Here is a 22,907-nt window from a genome sequence, read left to right as displayed (position 1 = left end):
ATATAAGAATGGTCCCAGAAAGTAGAAGAATTTTTGACTGAAGGAAGTTTTACAGACAATGTTACGGGGAATGACATTGACACGTCTACTGTTTCTAAAGTACGATGCAAGGCAAAAGTTATAACCAGTAGTATGTTGTCGAAGTACAGTTTGGAGAACAAAGAGCTGGCGTACTGTAAGCACTTCACAATATTCATACAGTTCCCAGGTGGGGAAACGGAATGGTTTAAAAGTACATACTTTTAAAACTGCTCTTTGAGCACGCTCAATCGTAAGCAAATGAGTTTTGGACGACCCTCCCCATGCCGTTATACAGTAGCTCAGCAGGGATTGGCATAAGGCGTAGTATACCATTTTTAATATTCCCGGTTCAGTCACATGCCTTAGGTGCTTGAAAACATAACATAGTTTCCGTATTCTGCCAGATAAGTTTTGAATGTGGGATCTAAAATTCAGGTTCTCGTCTAAAGTCACACCAAGGTATTTGATGGTCGGCGACGTTTCTAAGTAGGGACAGTCACAGACTAGACCGCTCAACTCAGCGTGGTTATGGGCAACTATATTGTACAGGGATGATTCTAACGAATTTTGTTTGTAAATACTAAATTTCATAAACTTTGTTTTACTAATATTTAATGATAATAAGTTATCAGAGAGCCATGTCGAAATCGAATCAAATATCGTTTCTCATATCAAATATCACGTGCGATTTGTCAACTTATGTCTCTCAGATCTTTAATATGAAAAGCTATGTGTGGCACTGCGACTGCTATGGACAGGCGTGCCACTTAACACCAGGCGCACAACTTTGACGACGACGGGACGAACAAGTCGTGCGCCTGGTGTTTAGCGACACGCACGCCTTGTTCATATCATATTAAAAAAAACTTTTTTTATGTGACAACGACCGCACCAATAAAACTAGGGAATTCCCTTTACTATGAGTACCAGAGTAACTGGTTTTATTCCGTAGCACTACCCAGAAACAACTTAGAAAAGTTAATTTCTTTATTGTGTTCCATATAAGCGCGTTTGTGCACTGCATCCAATTCGTATTCGTTCTGAATCCGAGACTATACAAACACACCTAGAGATCCTGAATGTTCTCTGTAACATTTCGGAGCGACATTTCGTGGATTCGGAACTGGGGGTCTACTCTCGATCTCCGTCCGATTTCCGTCCGAAACAATTACTGTCAAATAAGTAATATTCGACAAAATTAAAAGACAAGTATCAAGTATGAAGCTTCATTCGCATCACGCGTCTTTTCATTTGGTCAAAATATTGTATTGTAAGTGCTGCTTATTTGGCAGTAACTGTTTCGGACGGATGCCAGACGGAGATCGAGAGTAGACCCCCTGACACGAATCGGACGTAGTGCGCTCTAACAACACCCACAGTGCAAACGGTTGGGCCACCGAAGTCTTAGAAAATTATTATTATTTTTTTAATTTATATCAATGAACCAACATACATTTTACGTCAAAAATGATCGAATGACGTATCGGCTAACATCACGATTCATGTTTTTTTTTAAATTAAATAAACTTGCTCTTGATCACTACCTAGCTCTGGAGCAAAGATAGGATCTACGATGGTACGAGTTCGCTCAGAAGATGCCTAGTCAGTCGCACCTTAAAGATATTCGAGTAGTATGACTTAGGAAACACAGTCGCTGGTAGGGAATTCCATTCCCGGTCTGTGCGCATAATAAAAGATGATGAAAAGCGCTTAGTACGCCTGCAGGGAACATGTACATCATTTCAATGGGATTTTCAAGGGAATTGATTCAATAGAAAGGCAAAATATGTAAGCGTAATAAGCATAAACATTTTATACTAATATCATTACTTTTGCACAAAATTCTATTTACTAATAGTTGTAAATAATTTTTGCCCTCGATTTCCGTCATTAATGGATTTTGACCCGATTACAACCCGGCTAACAAAGTGCTAGGTTAAAACCTGCTTTCTCATCTCTTAGTGCAACTCCAGCTTGTTTAGTGCGTCCTTGACTTTACTTAGGTCAGAGCGTAGGGTTGTCACATCTACCTACAGGTTGTATGGTACCAAGTGACAGGACGAACAAGTCGTACACCTGGTGATAAGCGACACGCCTGTCCATAGCAGTTGCATTGCCTCTCTGAGCTTTAAATCGTGATGATCTGAGGGATATTGCCACTACGCCTGTCACCCTGAGACATATTAAGTTGACAAGTCCCTTGTGCATGTAATATCAGCAGTACCCTTACCTTTCAAAACTAAAACACAGTAACGCTCACGAACTGCTTGGTGACAGAAATAGGTACGGTGGTAGGTAGTACTTCCCAGGACGAACTCTTTCACGAGAAAGTCTACCGCTACTATCATATATCATATTGAAATAACCTTTGTCTATAGTTACGTACTGATATTTTTATACCAGGATTGCGAATTGATATTTCGCTCGGTTGTCGTATGATTGTGATATAGAAATTAAATGCTCAGCAATTCTAAATGTGAGGCACTCTTAAACAACAAACAACACTTAAACAAGTCTAAGAACTATAAAACACCTCAGAACAATACCCGTGATAAACACAACAATAAACACATCTATTATTTGATATAATTTTTTAACCGACTTCGAAAAAGGTTCTCAATTCGTCTATTTTTTTGTGTGTAGGTTACACGATTATTTCGGCATTTGTGAACCGACTTTGAAGAAAATATTCGACCTCTAAAGGTGGCAAACTAGGGAATGAATTCGGTTTCGCGCGCTTTCCACGAACTTTTGAGGTCTGTTTTTTTTTTAATAAAAAAGTTATGATTATTAAATACCGAAACTTTATTCTGTAATGAATGGCGCGTGCGAGACCCGCGGCATGCGACGTGAGTATACCGCGAGATTATGCGAGTGTGTGCGTCACACAGAAGCCGCGCTACTACGTTTGCATGGTGTTACACTATTTATCTTATTATACTATATTTTAATGCCAACACGATTCAAAAATGACAAGCGTGGCAAGTAAAAATTTGATGATTATTTTTTCGAAAAAACACCTTTCCGACCAGTTGTAAAAAAGGACATTAGCGTGACTATAATACTGCTCCAATTTTTTACCGAAAAGCAAGGAAGTTTCTTCACGCGCTCGTGGCAAAATTCTAAAAAATTATGATTTTTTACTTGCGACTCTGTTTAAGCTGGTGTGAAATATGTGCTAAGTGAAAATTTCTTTCCTTACGCCGTTCAACAGATTAAATGCACAGAACTTTTTTCATTACATTATCACGCTTACTAAAGAAAACCCATTTTTCTCATGTTACTCTACCAGCAAACAGACAGTCCACGTGACAGCAGTGACAACCACCTCCTGTAGACATTTGCTATATCAACGTCTCCTTAACATTGCTAATTAGTTGCTGACTGTGAGGCGTAAGATTTTAAGTCTTCTGTGCTTGTAATTAGACTGTATCTACCGTATCGCATAACTCTCACTGTTTCGACAGTAATTCATTCATTAGTCAAGATCGGGAATATATTTACCTAAACGTAAAGGAACTGATACACATGGAGTGGATAATAAATTGTATTGTATTTCGTTCTGTATTTATGATTACCAATTACATTAACTACGATGTAGAGTATTTAGAATTAATTTATAACATTTTGTAATAATATCAGTATATTTGCACAAAACTCGATTTATTAATATTTAGGTGTAAATAGATTTTGCCCTCGATTTCGGGCGTTAATGAGTTTTAATCCAATTTAAACCCGGACGGTTGCCGATCTCTGTCAGTGTCATTCTTCGAGTCTATGTTGTGTAAGTTGGAGGGGCAGTGAGGCCACAGTTTGCAGAGCTGATAAATGATGTGGAAGACAGATTTTTAAATTGCGAACACCAATTGTATACTTTTAGGTGAACAGTTGCTGAAAGTATCTCAATCTACGTACGTCCTGCTGCTTTGATACAGATCTTCTCTAACACAGTTTACGTAATAGTTAACGTAGCAGGCTTCATGCCTTCATTCGTTGTTGAGTAATTTAATTTAAAATTATAAAAATGGTTCGTGGAATAACATCTTTTTTCGAATTGTTATTGAAATCGGTTACCGGAAAGCGCGCGAACCGGAATGATCTACTAGTTTACCACCCTTAGGGCTGGAATATTTTCTTCAAATTTAAATGGGACGTCTACTGAGGTACCCTTACCCTCTTTCCAGCAAAAAAAGAATCATCAAAATCGGTTCACAAATTATCAGTCAAAGTTATCGCGTAACATACATACAAAAAAACACACATACGTTGAAAATACTATAATAAAATATGTAAAAACAATTTGTTACGGCTGCTGCCTTCGCTACAGGGATGCTTCGATGGTTTGGTCAAAAAATGTATGTTGGTAGATTATTGGCACACGACTTGTTCGTCCCGTCACTTGATATTATAAAAAAAAAACATAGAGAGTGAACGGAAGCATGGGGAGAGGTACATATCTCAATTAAATAAATAAATATTAGACAACATCATATACGTTGCTCCGTACCGAAAGTAAGTACGTAACTAAAGCACTTATGTTATGGAAATCGGAAACAACGACGGTACCTCAAACACCCAGATCCGACACTTTATAGAAAACTTAGTTTCTACGCACCGATTTAGTTTTCTCACAATTCTGTAATCTCTTATTTTCCTTTATTATTTTATGTTATTAAGTAATAGTTCTAAAACGTTCCCTAAATATGTAGAGTTCCCTATATATGTTCATAACACAACGCAATAAGAACAATACGACAATAAGAACATTTGCACGGGCTTAGTTTACACAGGGTTATAGAAAATATCTGAAATTTCACGTGGTGCTCATTGAATACTAATTAGCGACATAATTTTTTTACCTCTCCATTTAAATTTTCTGATCAGATGGAAGGAAAAATGAATAAAACATTTCGTGAATTTAATTTAATTACTATATTAACCAACTATATTATCTATTTCTAGATAGAATCTGAGAGTGGGGGAATACTGTTAACACAGGGTATTCTAGTACAGGTTCCGCTCTCTCACAATAGCCTAACACGTTGTCATTTCAGCCTTTTATAAGGTAAGAATAATACCGTTTTGATTGGAAATAAATGATTATTGACCCGGCTAGGTATCGAAAAAGAAAAAAGAAAAGTCGAGTTAAAAGTACCCAGAATATTATAATATGAAAAAACTCATTTAATTTTGTCAAGGAATTATGTCAGGTACGTAGCAGGTGGAGGTCCATGGTCTCTGCCTACTCCGGTGAGAGCCAGGCCTGATGATATGTATGTACCTGGCACATTATTATCGTTAGATATTCGCTGTTAGGCGGCCATATTTGTTTACAGAGCATTTCTAAAATTTGTAATCATGACAGTATAGTTAAGATCGTAGCATAGGTATAATAATTCGGTTGCTAAGGCAACGAATACTCATTAAAGTTGAGAGCGGACGCATCGACTTGTGACTACTTCGCTCTACCAAGACGCCCCCGTGACACAGTTAAAGTATTCGATAATAAGTAACAACACTTGGAAATAATTATAACTTTAAAAAAAAACGACGGCAAAAACTCGTGGAATTATATGAATTTGCTAAGTTTTATTGAAGTCGTGTAACGGAAATTGAGTGAAATCCAATAAATCGTATTGATCTCCTAATTTGCCACCCTTAGCTGTGGAATATTGTTTTTAAATTTGAATGGGTGTACTACTGAAGTACTTATTCTCTTTCCAACTAAAAAAGAGCCATTGAAATCGGTTCCCAATTATCGGAGTAACAGCGTAACATAAAAAAGTACAATCGAATTGAGAACCTCCTCCTTTTTTTGAAGTCGGAAGAAAATATAACTGATTTACGTTGTCATCTTTTTAAAAATGTCGCTTAGCATAATAAATAATTAATGTTATGAATATTTTATGGTCTACAAAAAAAAATAAATTACGTTCTTACTTTCAAGTTATTTTTATTTCACTGATATAATTGACTGTTTGCGTATTTTAAGCACTTCATTAGAAACCACTATAAAGCAGAACTTTTCGTATCTTTTAACGCGTGCTATAAATATATAAAATCAGTAAATTTTCTTGTAATTTAATGTTAGGTATAAATCGATTTATAAATATACGTTTAGTAAACTAAACGTATATTTATAGTATATAGCGCGATAAATCGCGCTGCGAAGAGCGAAGCTTGCCAGCGAACGCGTCGAGACGACAACTTGAAACCGCTTCTCCCCTCTGCGATATCTCAGTGAGACCGCATAAGTAATGTAATCAGTAAGATATGTACGTAAAGAAAAAGAGTTTTTTTAAATCTCAAAAAATATTTTGAAGAAACAAGTAACGAATGAGGAAAAACGTTTATTTTGAATGTTTTAAAGTTAGATCATGATGATTATATTTGATTGCTTTGTAAATAAAAAAGAAATTTAAGTTTCTAAGACGAAAATGTACCTTCGGCGGTCATGTCGATGTCTTACATCGGGTGAGATTATAATTAAGCTTGTGACGAGTTAAAAAAAACAGATATAACATTACTAGGCTCATATACCAAGTTAAGTTCATAGAGCCTCTCAGAGGATTTACTCGTGTACACATTTATAACCCATAGAACCGTCTACTTACCTATTTCTTACGATTACGTAAAAAAAATGTATCTAAAAAATTGCATGATTTTTTATTTTAATTTTTTTTAATTTTAGCTATTCGATTTCTGTAACATACGAGTATATGTTTTTTGAATGAAGAATATAATATTAGTTTTTGCAGAAAACTAGCGCTGTTTGACTTTTCACGGTCTACAGTATTTATGCGTCAGGACCATTTCAGCACAAACTGTTGAAAATAGGTATGTCCAGTATAAAATTTTATTTTCCCCTAGAAATATGTGTTTATATCTATGTGTACTAATTAATGTTCTATGTAGAGTGATTGTAAATGTTTGTTTCTGCTTGTATTTGTGCTGAATAAAGGTTTTATCTATTCATCTATAATATAATCATAGCTTCGTGTAAATTAACTAGAAATTTTATTACTCTAACACAGTAAATTATTCACTCAATTTCAATTTGGTTTTCTTATAAAAAAAGAAATTAGATTAAATCTACTAGAAACGTTATTTATACGGTGACACGATACCCCTGTAACTAGGAAGCCGCTTTGTGAAATTCGCGATGCTTTTCGACGTAGAGACGACCCCCGTTCGGTTTTTCGAGGTCGCACCCTCCGCCTCGCGTAATGCGAACTAGTGATGTCACATACATATATCTGTTATTATATCTCGCTAGTCCGTTATGGATTATTTTTTAAAAACGAAACGCCGTTTGAAAAGTGAAACGTATTTAAAATCTGGGTATGGACTCTTTCGCGGTGTAAGAGGAAAAGTATTTTTTTAACCGACTTGAAAAAAGGAGGAGGTTCTCATTTCGACTGCATTTTTGTGCGTGTAACGCGACTACTCCGGCATTTATGACCCGATCTTGATGATTCTTTTTTTTGTTGGAAACAGAGTATCTCAGTATTGGTCCCATTTAAATTTGAAGAAAATATTCCACCTCTAAGGGCGGCAAACAAGGGGATGAATTCGGTTTCGCGCACTTTCCGGTAACCGTTTGTAATAAAACTTGGTAAATAGTTCCAAGGTCAAAAAACAATTCCACGAACTTTTCAGGTCGTTTTTTTTTCAAAGTTATAATTATTATAATCCAGCCTATAATAGGTCAACAATAGTGACACATCCACCAATGTCACATATTGTCGTAAACAATTAAGCAATTTACTATGGAAACATATTAACATAAAACAACTAGACCAATTGCCTGATCTCAAACTATGAAATTCTCTGTACTATGAGTACCAGAGTAACGGAATTCATCCTGGGGCACTTACCAGGACACCCAGACCTGAATCAATTCAGAAAAGTTCATTTCTCAAATTGGTCCTACCGGGAATCGTATCTGGAACCTCCGAATCCAGCGCCCACAATGTAAACCGCTAGGGCACCGAAGTTGTCAAAATACTCTACTAAAATTACCTTAGATTCGCTGAATGGTATACGCAAGTTAAGAGTACTACCTACTTAAAAGGCCCCCATTTACAAGTGATTGTGACCTCATTTCGATCTATCGTCACGATAATCGTATCGATCCGTTCGTAGTCCCCTGGCCATCGATACGTTGTTTTGATCAGTCTGAAGACCAGTGAAGATAGTGAAGATCGTCACGTATGTGGGGCCTTAAAAACGTGTAACAAAAACAACCTGTACCTTCATGAATTTAAGTTGCAAGAAAGAAATTCTTACCCAAGCGCTGACACGCATATAAAAAAAAACAACAGAGTTACAATAATAAAAATAATAATAATTAATAATATTAATAATTATTAATTCGCCAATTTAAAAATTCAAAATTAATCTTTTAGACCTTGGGAGAGGAGAGGCTCTAAAATGTATGTAATAATAATAACAGTTCAAAATCTTTTAGGCCCTCGGAGCAGCGAGAGTCTAAAACAAATAATGATATAATAATAATAATAATAATCCGGACGACATCAATTGTACGTCGCCACCTTAGCAAACAATAGACAGGTAGTGTGTTGCCAATGCGGCCCACGCTGCTTTCATCAACACTCATTTTAAGGTGCACTAAAAAATTCCCATAATAATAATAATAATAATAAAAACAGAAACACACTGCAAAATACAAAAATACGTACCTTTAGCAGACGAAATCAAACAGATGTGGCACCAAGAAACCGTTAAGATAGTCCCCATTATAATTTCGTCAACTGGTATCATACCGAAAACCCTTCATACCGCCTTAAAAATGATAGATCTGCACCTTAAAACCTACATACCTCTAAAAAAGTCCATTGTACTAGACACTCGCTCGATAGTCCACGGTTTCTTAAATACTTAATACTGATTCAACAAACTCCACAAACAATCACCATTCACTCACATCCCCTCACAATACCACAACCGAATCAGAATACTTGGCTTAGGCCCGTAACTGGTTCCATCCAAATACCCGACCTCCAGTCGAGTACAAGAATAAATCTTAACATAATAATAGTGACAATAATAATAATAATAAAAGAATAAAAAAAAATTAATTTAAAACAATTGATAATGCAGTACCCACAGACCTAGGCTTTTTTAAACCGTTTCGTGGCGCTGATTTTCAGCAAGCCCGGGCGAGTGAGCCACTGACAACAAAATAAATAAACATATAAGAACACCGACATAACAGGTTACACACAATTACATACACATGTGAAATACTAACTAATAAATAATTGTGTGGGAAATATTCTCATTTTATTTTCTATTCCTCTTTTTTTTTTCATGAAGTTACGAGACAAACAGTATCAGTGCCACTCAAAGCTTCAAATAGTAAAGATATGAAGGGTACTGCCACTGCCGTTACCCTGAGACTAAGTTGATAAGTCCCATGTGTCTGTAATTTCACCAGCACCCTTATCCTTTAAAACTGGAACGCAGTCATGCTCACATTACTGCTTGGCGGCAGAAATAGATAAGGTGGCGGCACTTCCTTGGATAAAACTGTTTCACAAGGAGCTGACTGCTACTACAATTAAATGTCATTTAATTGGCGTTGACGTGTTAGTTAACGGATGGTAACTTAATTGAATTTTTGCAGTACTCTGTTTTGTATCGGTGTTAAATTTTTAATAACAATTAAATTAGTGTTATCTTGCTTGTTACCTTGTCATTAAAATTAAAATTGAAATGAATAAACCTATCGTAAACATTTTTCTGAGTTATCCAACATGCAAAATAATGCAAAAACGTGTATAATACATGACATCAAGTTACCATAATAATCAAGAATACTGACATTGAAAATTTGCATTCTCTGCTCGGTTTTCTCAAGAATTTTATCGATCCTTATGTTAGTATTCATTAATATTTTACAATTCTATGATTTGGCTTAATATTTTCTTACTTTTAAATGCGATTGCGACTCGGTTAAATATTGTACATTACTTCCTAGTTGACTAAAACATTGTTAAGAAACTTTCACGTGAAACTTATGTATTTTTTGGCAGACTTGAACTCTACCTCCCTATTATATATTTTATAATTATAAAATAATTGCTTTGATATCTCCCACATTCGCATTCCCATCACTACGGTGTCTACGCTACGCCTCCTCGAAGCTTTGCAAGCCTGGTACTTAGACGTGGTAACGATGTGGTTTGCGCCTAGTTTCGGTAGCATGTGTACCCTGTTTAATTATTTATTAATTCGGGGTTAGTATATTTTTCATTACTATGCCCGCCCTGGTGGTTAAATCTGTACAAACATGGTTTATTTTAAACTCGTATGTATAATTTTATTTAATAACTACTTGTGTAAAGTATACATTTTCACTATTTTTATTTACTGACCTTAGAATTACTAGAGTTTGCCTTGTTAACGTGTTTAAATATTAATAACAACTGCCTACGCAACTTAGCTCCTATTTTACATTGTCTTTATTACTCTCATTATGAATGAGTCGGTTCTAGAAACGACGATACGACACAAAAGTGGTTTCTGATTACAAAAGTTACGCATTCAATAAATAGTGTGGGGAAAAGCCGCAGCTGATATAGTTTTCTTATGAAATCAAAACTTTTGACCGACTATTGTTTCGCAAAATCGTACCACGTAACATACCGTATACGATTTTTTTAGTGACGAATAAATGAGATTCTTGGTTTCCACCGTCAACATAATAACTGTATTATTCAGTCCCATGGTCCCATGGCATTTAATATAAGACTCGAGGGACTCCATGAATTTTCACGCGTGGGTAGAAAAGAACATTTAGGGCATTAAGACCCTGATTATTCGTTCAGTTTATGTAAGGAAATGTTATTTAAAGTTATAAAAAGATTTAAAAAGGTCTCGTAAATCTTCAAATTTTCTTGTTCTCTATTCAAATTCTTCAAATCTTGTTATCACTGAGAATAAGCTTTGTGATTGGTCGGTTTGAATTTCAAACCAGACCTTCAGAGTAGATTCTACGGGCATGAACAAGGCATCTGATGCAGGTTCTCTTTTGGCAAAATTATTTAGCCGACCTCAGGGGTAGGTGTTTCGCAATGTAATAGTCATTGCACATTGATGACAGCCCGCGTCCGGCCCGGTAAATCAATGCCGGTTATGTACACAAGTCATCGCTTATATGCTTTATGTACTATAGTACATACAACCGTTTGTACATAGTGGATATGCGTGTACGTAGATAATCTCGTCATAGCGCGCGCCCGTTATGGTATTGCTGTGTGTGGGTGGGGGCGGGGGTACGCGAGTGACGTAAGAGGGATATCCGCTTTAAAAAATACTAGCATAAAACTACCAAGCCAGCAGAATGCTAAAGGATGCCGTTTATTTTGAAAAGACTGAAGAAGACTCCAGACCCTAAGCTTTGCCTTTACGTCACCTCTGCGCCCCTAGTACCAATGAGTAAAAAGTTCGGAAAATGGCGTCGGAAAAAAGGCGAAGAACACTCGCTATTACCGAGCGGACGGGGAAATGTTTTTTTGGCTCGAGAAAAAGGCAAGTTAAATCTCGTAGCTTAAGTAATATTCTCGGAGTGAACTATAGTACTTTTAGCGCGATTTGTTACCATGTAAAACTAACGTGACTCCGTTTTCTTCGGAGTAAATATTTTCTTCTACACATTATTCAGTGCCCATGTAGGTACTTAACATTGCAATAAACAAAAGTTGGAAAAGAAAAGAGGTCAAACTGTAATCTAACAAAGCACTGGCCGTACAAAAAGTCAATCAATACATCTCATTTTCGCTACTTATACGAATTAATACGAAACTCGAAAGAAAAGGAACGTGTTAAGGATGTGATTAAGAAAAATAGCGTTATCGATAAATGGCGTTGGAAGATCAGAATAGTTTACATCTATAATTTTGGGAGTAACGATTTCAATTTTAAAATGGGTTAACTCGATACGAGATTATCCTTGAAACTACATGTTATAAGTAAGTTACTCGACTATTTTCTAGTACTTGGTATCTTCGACTTCAATATAGTTATTTGTCGAATGAATTAAGAAATTATTCTACTTTCACGCGACCGTATATTCATATATACCAATTAACACATTCCAATTTCATAATGAATTTTGTATATATAATGGAATCGAATGATCCGAGCTTTAAATATCTATCAAAATGACCGATAGAATTCGGGAGCGTCATTTTAAATGTATTTTGTTGGTATTTTCATAATTGGGCGCGAATGGGGGGACTGCCACGGGCGTCATCGGGCCTGCGCCCTCGCGTGGGTATTTAATGATTATACGCTGACTGCCACCTGATTGCGAGCGCTGTGACATCCGTGATCGGGAGTTGTCGATGAAATGAAATATCGATGGAAGTTGACGGAGCTTTTTATCGTAATCGATATTTGTTATTGCGCTTTATTAACATTACACTAAGGCGAAGTTGTTTGTTGATGGATCAAGAGAAGAACCAGTTGGCGAAATTTATTCATTATATTTACTGTTGAACTTAAGTAAACAAACAATGAAATAATAATAGTTCTAAAGTAATTCAGACGGTATATAATATCACATCAGGTTTATTATGTTAATTGTAGTCCACCTTCTTAAATGGTTATTGTGGGTTTTGAGCGTTTATTTTACCTACCTCAGTGGTGCCTTTCAAACGTCCTAAGGACTACTTTGGTCATGTATTTTATCAATTATCGATAACAAATATGCCCCACCACTAACACTCGCGGGGGAGGCACTACACGGGTAACAGGGGGTATCGGGGGGATGGGTTTGGTAGCACATAACCCATGTATCAGTACATAGCTGGTACATAGTGATTGTGTTCCGAAATTTTGCAGTTATTTTGTATTGAAACTAGGTTATATGTCCAGTTCAGTGAAAATTTTTGAATAATTCTCGTTTTATTACGGCTTGTGAACGGAAAATTGGGGAGTATTTAAAAATATAATAAATTTTAACAACGTAACGAATGGGCATATTGTATAGACAGACTACAATTTTTTTAAATTTACCAACATGGATTTTATACTGAAGAAATACTGTTCATTGTCGTAACGGTTATCCAGTGCAGAACGTCTGGTGAACATGCAATGTTTTTGCATGAAAAGACAGTCCATTCATTTTAAATACATACAATTTGATAGGAATAAGAATTGTACGAATAAAATTTAGGTACTGAGAAATAATACTATCGCACGAAATACCTGGCTTTTAAATTAAGTTAAAAATATGCAATCTAGAAAAATTGTTTGTTGAAAATTAACTATTATATTATTACGTTTATTTTAAATTTGGCAAGGAAAGTGATGATATATCCTTTGACTTAAGCTTAGGTGTAAATGTATTACTGTAACAAAAATCCGACACTTTACGGATCACCAAAACTTCCAAGTAATTTAGGACAGTTAATATAAAACCAGAAGTTTAAAGAAGATAAGTCGAAGGTAGTTCTTTTTCGTTCAGTATGTAGTATCATAGAAAGCAAAATATCCGTGTATATAAATTACTACACCTTGTCCTATAGAGGTATTCAATTTATGGCCTTTTGCAAGGAAACAAACAACGGGTGCTACTATAGTTTTTTTGTCAAGGACCATCTTTGCAGACATTAACCTTTTATAAATGACAAATGTGAGTACACCTTACCTGTCATTCATTAATAGCATAGAATGCATGTTGGTTCATGAATGCACCTTATGATCTTGGCATTACAGTTGACATTATCATAATGTACATGTACAATTATGAGCATAAGTTGTGTGATTAGGAGGCAATACAGGCTGTTCATAAGTATTGCTCACCTTAAAAAGTATCTTCTTTCACAATTATGTCATATATTAATCTCCTTATAATACATGTAGATACCTACCTACTTATAACTATTTCTGCCACCCTAATTAATTCCGTCAAGCACCCACCCACCCCATATAAAGACGACAAACACATACGTATAATAATAACCTACATACAAACATTATAGATATACATACAACGAACCCGCATGTACCAGGGACACATAGCCCGCGAAGGGTCAACGGATACTTAGACGCATCTGCTGTGCTGTGCCTCAAGACGGTCGATAGGCAAACAACCTCGCGGCTATACATCCTAGTACTTTGAGTGCTGCTATTAGGGATTGTTAGGTTCTACTTTGCAATCACAAAACGCTTTGTAAATTAACTTCAGTTATATAAAACTTGTCACCAAAAAAATGCATTTGAAAAAGAAGCCAAGTTCAAAATAACGAACAATTTAGTTGCTCCGGCTACGTCGTAGACAAAAAATTTGAAATTTAAGTGTTAACTTCAATTACAGTTTTTTAAACATGAAAATATGTAATAAAAGTAACATAATTCAAATATACATTATCAATAATTAATCATTGAATCGAATCATTGGTTTGTTTGAAAGAAAAACAATTTACTTTGTCTAGATCCGAAAAAATAGTCTCATAGCAGTTGCGAAAACCTAAGAACTCGATATAAATTTATTTAAAACTCATCATTATCAAGAGTGATACACATCCCACTATTGGTCATGGGTTACCTCAGAGGAGAGGGCTTAGGATATATTATTGCAGGATTATTGCACGCTGGGAACTTTACTGTTTTCTAAAAGTTGTGTCACCTTGTTTGACGAGCAGGCTTCATTACATTGAGGGCATAAACATGGAATTCGCACAATCCAAAAATGTTAACTTACAACATATCATGTTGTGTTTTGATGATTCCGCAGTTAAATTGAATTAAAAATGCATTGCAAAACGCACAAAAATGTGCATCTTTTGCATTAAAGTAAACAAGACACTGCACACTGTTTTGTCGTTTTTCTGAAACATTGCTTAAATTTTGTTGCCAAGACGGGGCCACCGCTTTTCCTTAACCCGTTCATGGACAGCACTTAAATAGTGCCGCACACAAATGTGTCACTACGTTTCTTTGTGCCTTAGTGCTTACCAACTGAGCCTCAGATCAAGTTACGGAGCTTTCGAGATTCTCCTGTGTTTTTTGTTATAGAACTTTGTGCTGGCTTTCGGCATTCGTTGCAGCTACTACATCAGTTGAGGCATCTGTAAAGATACCGGCTGCGGTGAGGTTTTTCGATTTCCACGGGATCCCCTCATCAGATTCTTATTTCTTGGTGACAATGGGACTTTTTTTTATACAAAAATGTAAGACAGCATTTGGCCTCCAATTCACCTGATGGAAAGTGACGATGAGGTCGACAATGGAGCATGCACACTTAAATAATGCTTATTCAATCTCGCCTTGAAAAGGTTTAAGTTATAACGTTCAGGGAACAAGTCTGCTGGCTGGGAATTCCACTCCATAGCTGACTCGCCATATAAATGTGGTAGCGTAATGCTTCGTGCGAATGGTTTGAGGTCTGTTAAAAAATTTGGAACACATTGATTGATTTTGAAATTTCTTAAACGAAAAAGTTACACGTAAATGTCTTATCGATATGATCGATCTTATATATAGTGTTATTTTTAGACTAACGTCTTTCTATAACATAGGTATTTCATAAAAATAAGACTTATAATAACAACCTATATGGCATGCGTTAGGCATTACGTTTATGAATAATGTTTATTATATTTTATAATGCAAATAAATAAATGTAAAATGATAAACTGCATTACGCCCTTCTCACACTGAGACATAAAGTGAACACGTCCCATTTGCCTGGTTAGATGTGGATTACGAGAAATCTTGAGTCAGCTCCTTATTATCACTCCGAATAGTGGACACAAGTACAAAGTTTTCTTTATGACCTTTAATAAGAACAGCCTCTAGTTGAGATACCTATTATATTACATTTAGGAGGTCATTAAATGAAGATTTTAAAATACGGATCGATATTAATTTTTGTCTTAAACATTGTATGCATATCGATTTTTTAGGTTATTAATAGCGGTGGAGCCCTTGTGAAAGAGTTCGCCCAGGGAAGTACTGCCGCCTTACCTATAGGCATAGGCATAGGGGTAAGGGTGCTGATGAAATTACAGGCACATGGAACTTGTCAACTTATGTCTCAGGGTGACGGGCGCAGAGGCAGTGCACCTTAGATCTATGTGATTTAAAGCTCTGACCACGCCTTGTTCGTCCCGTTTGTTTGACAAGAAAACAAATATACACGATTTAGAAGGAAAAGGTAAAATAGTTTCATTTTCTAGATTAAAAAAATTTCATAAAAAAGAAAACTAAAAATGAAAAAAAAAAAGTTTAAAAGTAAAAAGTTTCTTTAAAAAGAAAACAGCTGCCCTTCTTATTTCTATGTCGATTATGATTGACTGAAATTGTACATTCACTCGCGATGAATGAATGAACGAATCATTTGTTTTGATTGCCTAACATTCTGTTAGAAGGGGAGTCACTGTGGGGGTGTAGGGGAGAAAGAGAAAGGGGAAATCTATGATGTTTTGTATCGGTTGTAAACCACCTGTTGGACGAAATCTTCGCGTGTTTTCCTTTGCCGCGAAAAGCAGGCCCATAAAATGTTGCTATCTTAAGTTTGAAGTGATAATGTTAGTTTATGATTAGGCAATTCTTAACTTCTATCTTCTGTGCAAGCTTAAGTAAAAAAATTGTGAGAAGTGTGCCAAGACTTGATATTGCAACTTCTGCATTTTCTATATTTTCAATTTACTTAATTGAAACGTCGCAGATTCTATCTAGCTATATGCACCGAGTCAGCGCAATTCGATGTGAAAAAATGTCTACACAGCTAGGTTAGATGTGGTAGTCTTTTGTCTTTTCAATAACATTTTATCATTTCAGAAAAATTACAATTTATTTACCTACTTTTTTTATAATTGAATTACATTATAATTAAACTCATTCGAAGGACTCTTTATAAACTTTAGATTTTTGCCAAAAACCGGTTTATTTGCGAAGACATCGCAACGACATTTTAGAGCCCACTCATCACGCAATTTACATTGATGTATACGGTTGTTCATATAGTTAAACATGAATAATTCAAAGTACTTAATACAAAAACTTAAAGGGATTTGTCTCCATTGATACTTTTTGCATAGTATAAATAAATTCAGTAATTCAATATCAGTATAAAGTGAAATTTCATACTTTTTTCACAAATAATTATGTGTCACTGACGCAGATCTCCTTCGAGGAGAGAGTTTAGGCCACAACCCCCTGCCACAATGCTAGCCTACCTGCCTAGTTTGGCAGCTACACGTCATCCGCTACACGTCAGCTACATCTCAACCTTTGTTTTTATTAAAAAATAAATGCGCCATTGACCTCCATCTCACCTGATGGAAAGTGACGATGAGGTCGACGATCGAGCAAGCACACGTCAATAATGCCTACTCACTGTCGCTTTGAAATGGCCCAAGTTATGCCGTTCAGGAATAAGCCTGCTTCTTCGATATGATGTTTTCCTATGCCGTAAGCGATAGGTGCCATTAGTTTGCTACGACTGTAAGTCTGAGAGGTCTTTGAGGAGAGAGAGAATAAGATCTAAAAGTCTCCTGTGCCTTCTTTGAAATAGCTAGATTTTCCTACCCTTAAATCCGGACTCATCAGCGTTTTTCGTTTTCCTGCCGTGCTGAGTTCTGCTCCATTATACAGAACTAGTGATAATGTAGCCGTTATCCAAAACTGTTAATTTTTGTATAGTGATTGCATAGTATTTAGTTGATAACGTAAATACATACCCACATGTAGAAAACCATAAAAAGCTTGTGCACTTTGAAACTATATACAAATCTGTTTCCATTAAGAAATGTGTTACGTATGTGTGAATTATGAACGTTAGGTGAAGTAACATTGGTTTTACAAATAATGTAATATACAAAAAATAATTATTCACGTATCTACTTCATAATGTGGGGTGAGGTGAAAAAACTGTCTACATAGTTGTCCATCGAGTCCCAACACGGTGGGGTCAATACATTTTTAGTGGGATGAGTCCGGCAGTACCAGGGGGCCAGAATATGCGGCAACTATATTTAGTGAGTTGTCCATTTGAAGCACTATCGATCTGTCGCGGAGCGTTGACCCGAGCGCGTTTCACTAATTTATTAATTATTGCCATGTTAAACGGTTGCTCCTATGGGAACGTGATATCCTGGTACCTTAGATTGACTTTAGAAAGGTTCTACGTTTATTCGCATAAATCTGGGGTCAATAGAGATATTTAATCACACTGATTTTGATACATGTGCTGAACATGTGTCTCCGATAAGGCATAATACGGGTTGGTGATTTCACATGTTTTTGTAAATTGTACGACATTTATTACTATGTTCTCCATAATTATTGGTAAATATTCACAAATGTACGTTATATTGTTATTATTGTTTCTTCAATGGCGGCCATGCGTGGCCAAATACGTATCTTCGTCGCTTATACTCCGTCCCACTATTTATTTTCCTTTTGTTTTGTTTTTCAAATACTAATCAATTAGTGATGTCCTCATACGTTACCGGTTCGATTATTACAATCGATTGTATTTATGAAGAAGTATGTATGATATATTTGAGCGGGTTCCCATTCACAATAAATGAATAATTAATGTTACAGAGTATTGAGTGATGATTCCAGTTCATATTGACAAGAATGTTAAAATGTTAAGATCAAACTGTTAAAAGATATTAACGTAATCTTTCTTTTGTTACAGGATAACTTAACTCCAGAACCGTCGGACATGAACGATGACGATAACTTTTCTAGTAAGTAAAGTTTCATGTTCCTAAGTTTATAAACCTACACAGCCACTTGCATCAAATCAACTTAAAAATATCGGTATTTTATGTAACAACCCTAAAAAAAAAATTAAAATTGAAACGTAACATACCGACCACCCTATTGGCTCCTATTTGGCTATCATTTGAATTATGTTCGTAAAATTCTAAATTTAAATTTTGATCGGCGATGTGATTGGGTGCAGGTCAGGCCTTCGCGAAAGATGCCGAGAAGTTGAAAATGATGTTGCTCGCATGGAATTATCACCAATCACAAGGTAATTTGGTTTATATTCAAAGTGCAATAGGCTGCAATATTGTAAGTCCGTCCTTGTTGTAAACGATCCAATTTGCTTGTCAAATTTACTCTTCAAACTTCACGTTTTCTTCAAGCCGCTAACAATCAAATCAAAGATCAAACCATTTTGACAAATTTGACTGTAGTTAGACTCGGCCATCTCCTTGTATAGTCGTATCATATATAAATAATACAGACAAAGCGTATTTGGCATTACCTCTAGAACTATGTATTAAGAAAAATAAGAATTGACGTTGATCTAGTGCAGAGGTTCCCAAACTTATTCTGTGTTGCGTAGACCCTGCATTTCTAATAACGATATATTTTACAAATTCAATGACTTCAAATGTGTTTAGTACTACTCACTTTGAGAAATTTATTGAGAGCTGTTGCCCTAGATTGGCATTACACACGCAGGTTCGTGTTCTATCAGATCAAAGAAATTTTTCATTGTGTTCGATCTTTGTATTAATCACACATGTTAAATTCTATATATTTTTCAAACTGAATATCTTCTTTGTTGTGAAATGTTTACTTCATAAACAATTTATATTTCTATAATAAGAAATTACTATGTATGTACATAAGTACTATCTGTGTTATGTGGTTCCACTCTCGTAGGCCATTTGCCCTTTAACTTTTCATGCACCTACTACTTTTAGAGCTGACATGGACCCCTTGAGGGGTCTATGTATACCACTTTGAGAATCGTCGGTCTAGAGAATGGTTAATTAAGAGAAAATTATACCCACGAAAATATGTTAACAGAAATATTGTACACAAAACAAGTAGACGACAACGCACGTTTTGTTTGACAAATATACCAACCTACGTTAAATTTTGTTTGTCAAAAACGCTGTCAGTCTAGATTTCCTTTTTCATCAATCTAGATTTAGTAGCAGTAGAGCTCTTTGAGAAACTTCGGCCAAAGAAATATTGCCACCTTAACTTACCTGTTTCTGTTCCGATTTTGTCCTTCAAAAAGGTGCTGATGAAATTACAGGCACATGAGACTTGTCAACTTTATGTCTCAGGGTAGCAGGCGCAGTGGCAATGCCCCTCAGATCTTTGTGATTTAAAGTAAAGATGCAACTGCTGTGGACGCTTACCTCCAGATTCATGAATGGTTGATCCTATCACTTAGTAACATAAAAAAAGTCTATCAAACACGTAGATTATATGACAAACGCACCAAACACGATCTCAGAGGAACAAAAAGTTTGACAAACACAATTTTATACATTTTTTGATCGTTTAAAGGGCGCTTAAAACAAATTAATCCTCACCCACTTTCATCAAATTGACTTTTGCAGCCTGTTGTAATTTATAGATTAATTAATTATTTTTCATCTACTCCATGCAAAAGAATTATAAACAATACTCTTTCATGACTTTAATATAAATAATGGGAACTAAAACCCATTATTCTTAATTATAAACATTTTATAGGAATATATCACTTTTGATAATTAAAAAATTTAATCAGTTAACTGATCTTTACAATAAAATGGAAAAAATCTTTTCGTTGAAAGGAATCTAAAGCAGAAATTAAGTTTTTAAAATAGAACTTATGGAACTGGTAGGAATAAGAACCTAAAAAAAATGAGTCACTGGTTTGAAACTTATACCTCTTAGCAGGGATCATATTATCTACTTATTACCCTATGTATATATGTAACAACAGTACTAAGCACATTTAACAGCTCAGAATACATCAGCCACTGCTGCCATGTAAACGACTCAAGATACATGTCAATACTATAATAATCCACCGTGCGTGTTACCGAGGAGGTATTAATGGGGGCCTATGTTATAGAACCATCTGCCGCAGTACCTGTACCTCTAAATGTCAACAGGCCTCTACTATAAATAATTTCGAGGTGTCCGCTTTACCGCTATGCAATGCTGCACCCCTGGTATCGTGTTCTTGTTGCTAGGGTAATTTTAGCTGACCGTAGTGTAGTTAAATTCCTAAGACGACAGTTAAAGTAATTAAATAGTTACTGACTTTTAGTTTACTAGGCTGTATAAAGTTCTAACACAAAGATATTGAAGTATTGATTTGTCACAATAGATGGCGTAATTTGTTTTTTTAAATCAATCCACATGTTTACCTAAATTTTCATTGTCTTTTAGAGGTCCCTGTATAAAGTATCTTTTAACAGAGTTTAGACTTTGCTAGATAAGCAGTAAAACACAACGAATCTATATCGGTAAAGCTTTTGTATTTCCCTATTTTATATTCTTGGCTTCGTGTACAAAAAAATAGGCTTTACTAATTCCCCTCTATCAAACTTCGCTAGCTCCTTCCTAGACTTATTTGGGGTCTAACCGCATATCGCTAAAACTATTACAAGCGAGGTTTTTACGATTTTCTTCAAAATAGCTTAGGGCATTATTAAAAATCTACGGCACGGGTGACAAGATACATTCGCTATTAAACTACACAACAGCTATGTTTAGGGATCTGATGGGTCATCCACGCATAGTGATGACGCATATATTAGTAGGTAAGCGTTAACTTTTTAGCGATCGTCTACCCATGACGATGTTTATACTGTATACCTTAATACGGCTTCGTGCATTTTAAAAATAGATGAGGAGTTGTTTAAGTCTACAACTTTTCTCAATGGCTCTGTCCATGTGACTAAATATATTTTTTTCATGAAACTTATTTTTAGGTTTGGTTTTGAAGTTATTGAGGATTCATTTCAAGTGTTCTACAAGGCACTCCTCTTGGACCTAAAGTTTACTATTTATATATTTAAAAATTATGTAGGTTTTAAACTAACGAAAAGTTATTTTCAGACGTTTAGGTCTATACCTACTTCGGAATCGTTAGCGTGTAAAAGAAATATTGGGTTAAAATCAAGAAATAAAACAAAACACATACTTACGTTAATGTTACGTCATTACTTATGACTCATGTTGTGTTGTGGGGTGCAGTCGTGTGTTTTTTTGACCAGTTAAAGGTTAATTCAATTACATAATAACACATTAGATACATTTGTAGGGGTGTCAAATGTCATCATCATTATACTTTCATACCCTCTCCCCAGAGAAAACTAAGTACTAAGTTTTAAGCAGACAATTATAGATTTGTTCTTGTACAATCCAATTGTTCTTGTAAAATCCTATAGGTCTTATTTCAGCTAATGACAGCACTCATGATTTCTCTGGGCGTTCCTTCATAGCTGAGGATCCTCACATTCACAAAATAATTTCCAAGTGGATATTTTCCCCATCGGCCTCAGTTAGTCGTCAAATACGCCGCAGTACAAAAGCCGAAAGCTAGTTTTACTTTCAGCCAATGTATTTGTTAAGGGCATTATTAATATGGACTGGTCATTATGCATAATGGTCAAGAGCATCCTTGATAAGGGAATCAAGACCTATTTTGTTTTATGATACCAAGAGACGCGACGAATAAGTCGTGCGCCTGGTGGTATGCTACATGCCTGTCCGTAGCAGTTGCAGTGCTACTCAGACCTTTAAATCGCAAGATCTTAGGGGCATTGCCATTGCGTCTGTCACTCTGAGACATAGGTTAACAAGTCCCACGTACCTGTAATGTCACCAGCACCTTTAACCTTCAAAATCTGCTCATAATGCTCACATTGTTGCTTGGCGGCAGATCGCAGTACTTTCCTGGACTTCACAAGCACAGCTCTTTTGCTACTAAACGATAATCATGGCGACAAAACCTTCTTCTAACGTAGCCTTTATTTATAAATACACGCAAACACGTTTAAGCTTGTAGCTCGATGCTGCACATACATGTAAATAAACCTAAATTAGAACCATGGTTCTGGTAATATAAGCACCGCCGTTCTTACCCAGAA

General features: G+C 35.7%; 1 protein-coding gene across 4 annotated transcripts in view; it reads left to right on the top strand.

Annotated features, from left to right (window-relative positions):
- Nucleotides 1-22,907, top strand: part of LOC113239761 (nucleolar protein 4) — a 221,885-nt gene that overhangs the window by 190,703 nt on the left and 8,275 nt on the right. For 3 of the 4 annotated variants that reach the window (XM_026476865.1, XM_026476863.1, XM_026476864.1), the window contains exons 5-6: nt 18,704-18,755; nt 18,974-19,045. In XM_026476865.1, coding sequence (XP_026332650.1) covers nt 18,704-18,755; nt 18,974-19,045 — 124 coding nt within the window. The remainder of the gene's footprint in view (nt 1-18,703; nt 18,756-18,973; nt 19,046-22,907) is intronic. The other variant, XM_026476866.1, reaches the window with a different exon arrangement.

The sequence above is a fragment of the Hyposmocoma kahamanoa genome, unplaced genomic scaffold, assembly GCF_003589595.1.
Source record: "Hyposmocoma kahamanoa isolate Upper Pololo Valley unplaced genomic scaffold, ASM358959v1 116, whole genome shotgun sequence".
NCBI lineage: Eukaryota > Metazoa > Arthropoda > Insecta > Lepidoptera > Cosmopterigidae > Hyposmocoma > Hyposmocoma kahamanoa.
This window is presented reverse-complemented; position numbering and strand designations above follow the sequence as displayed.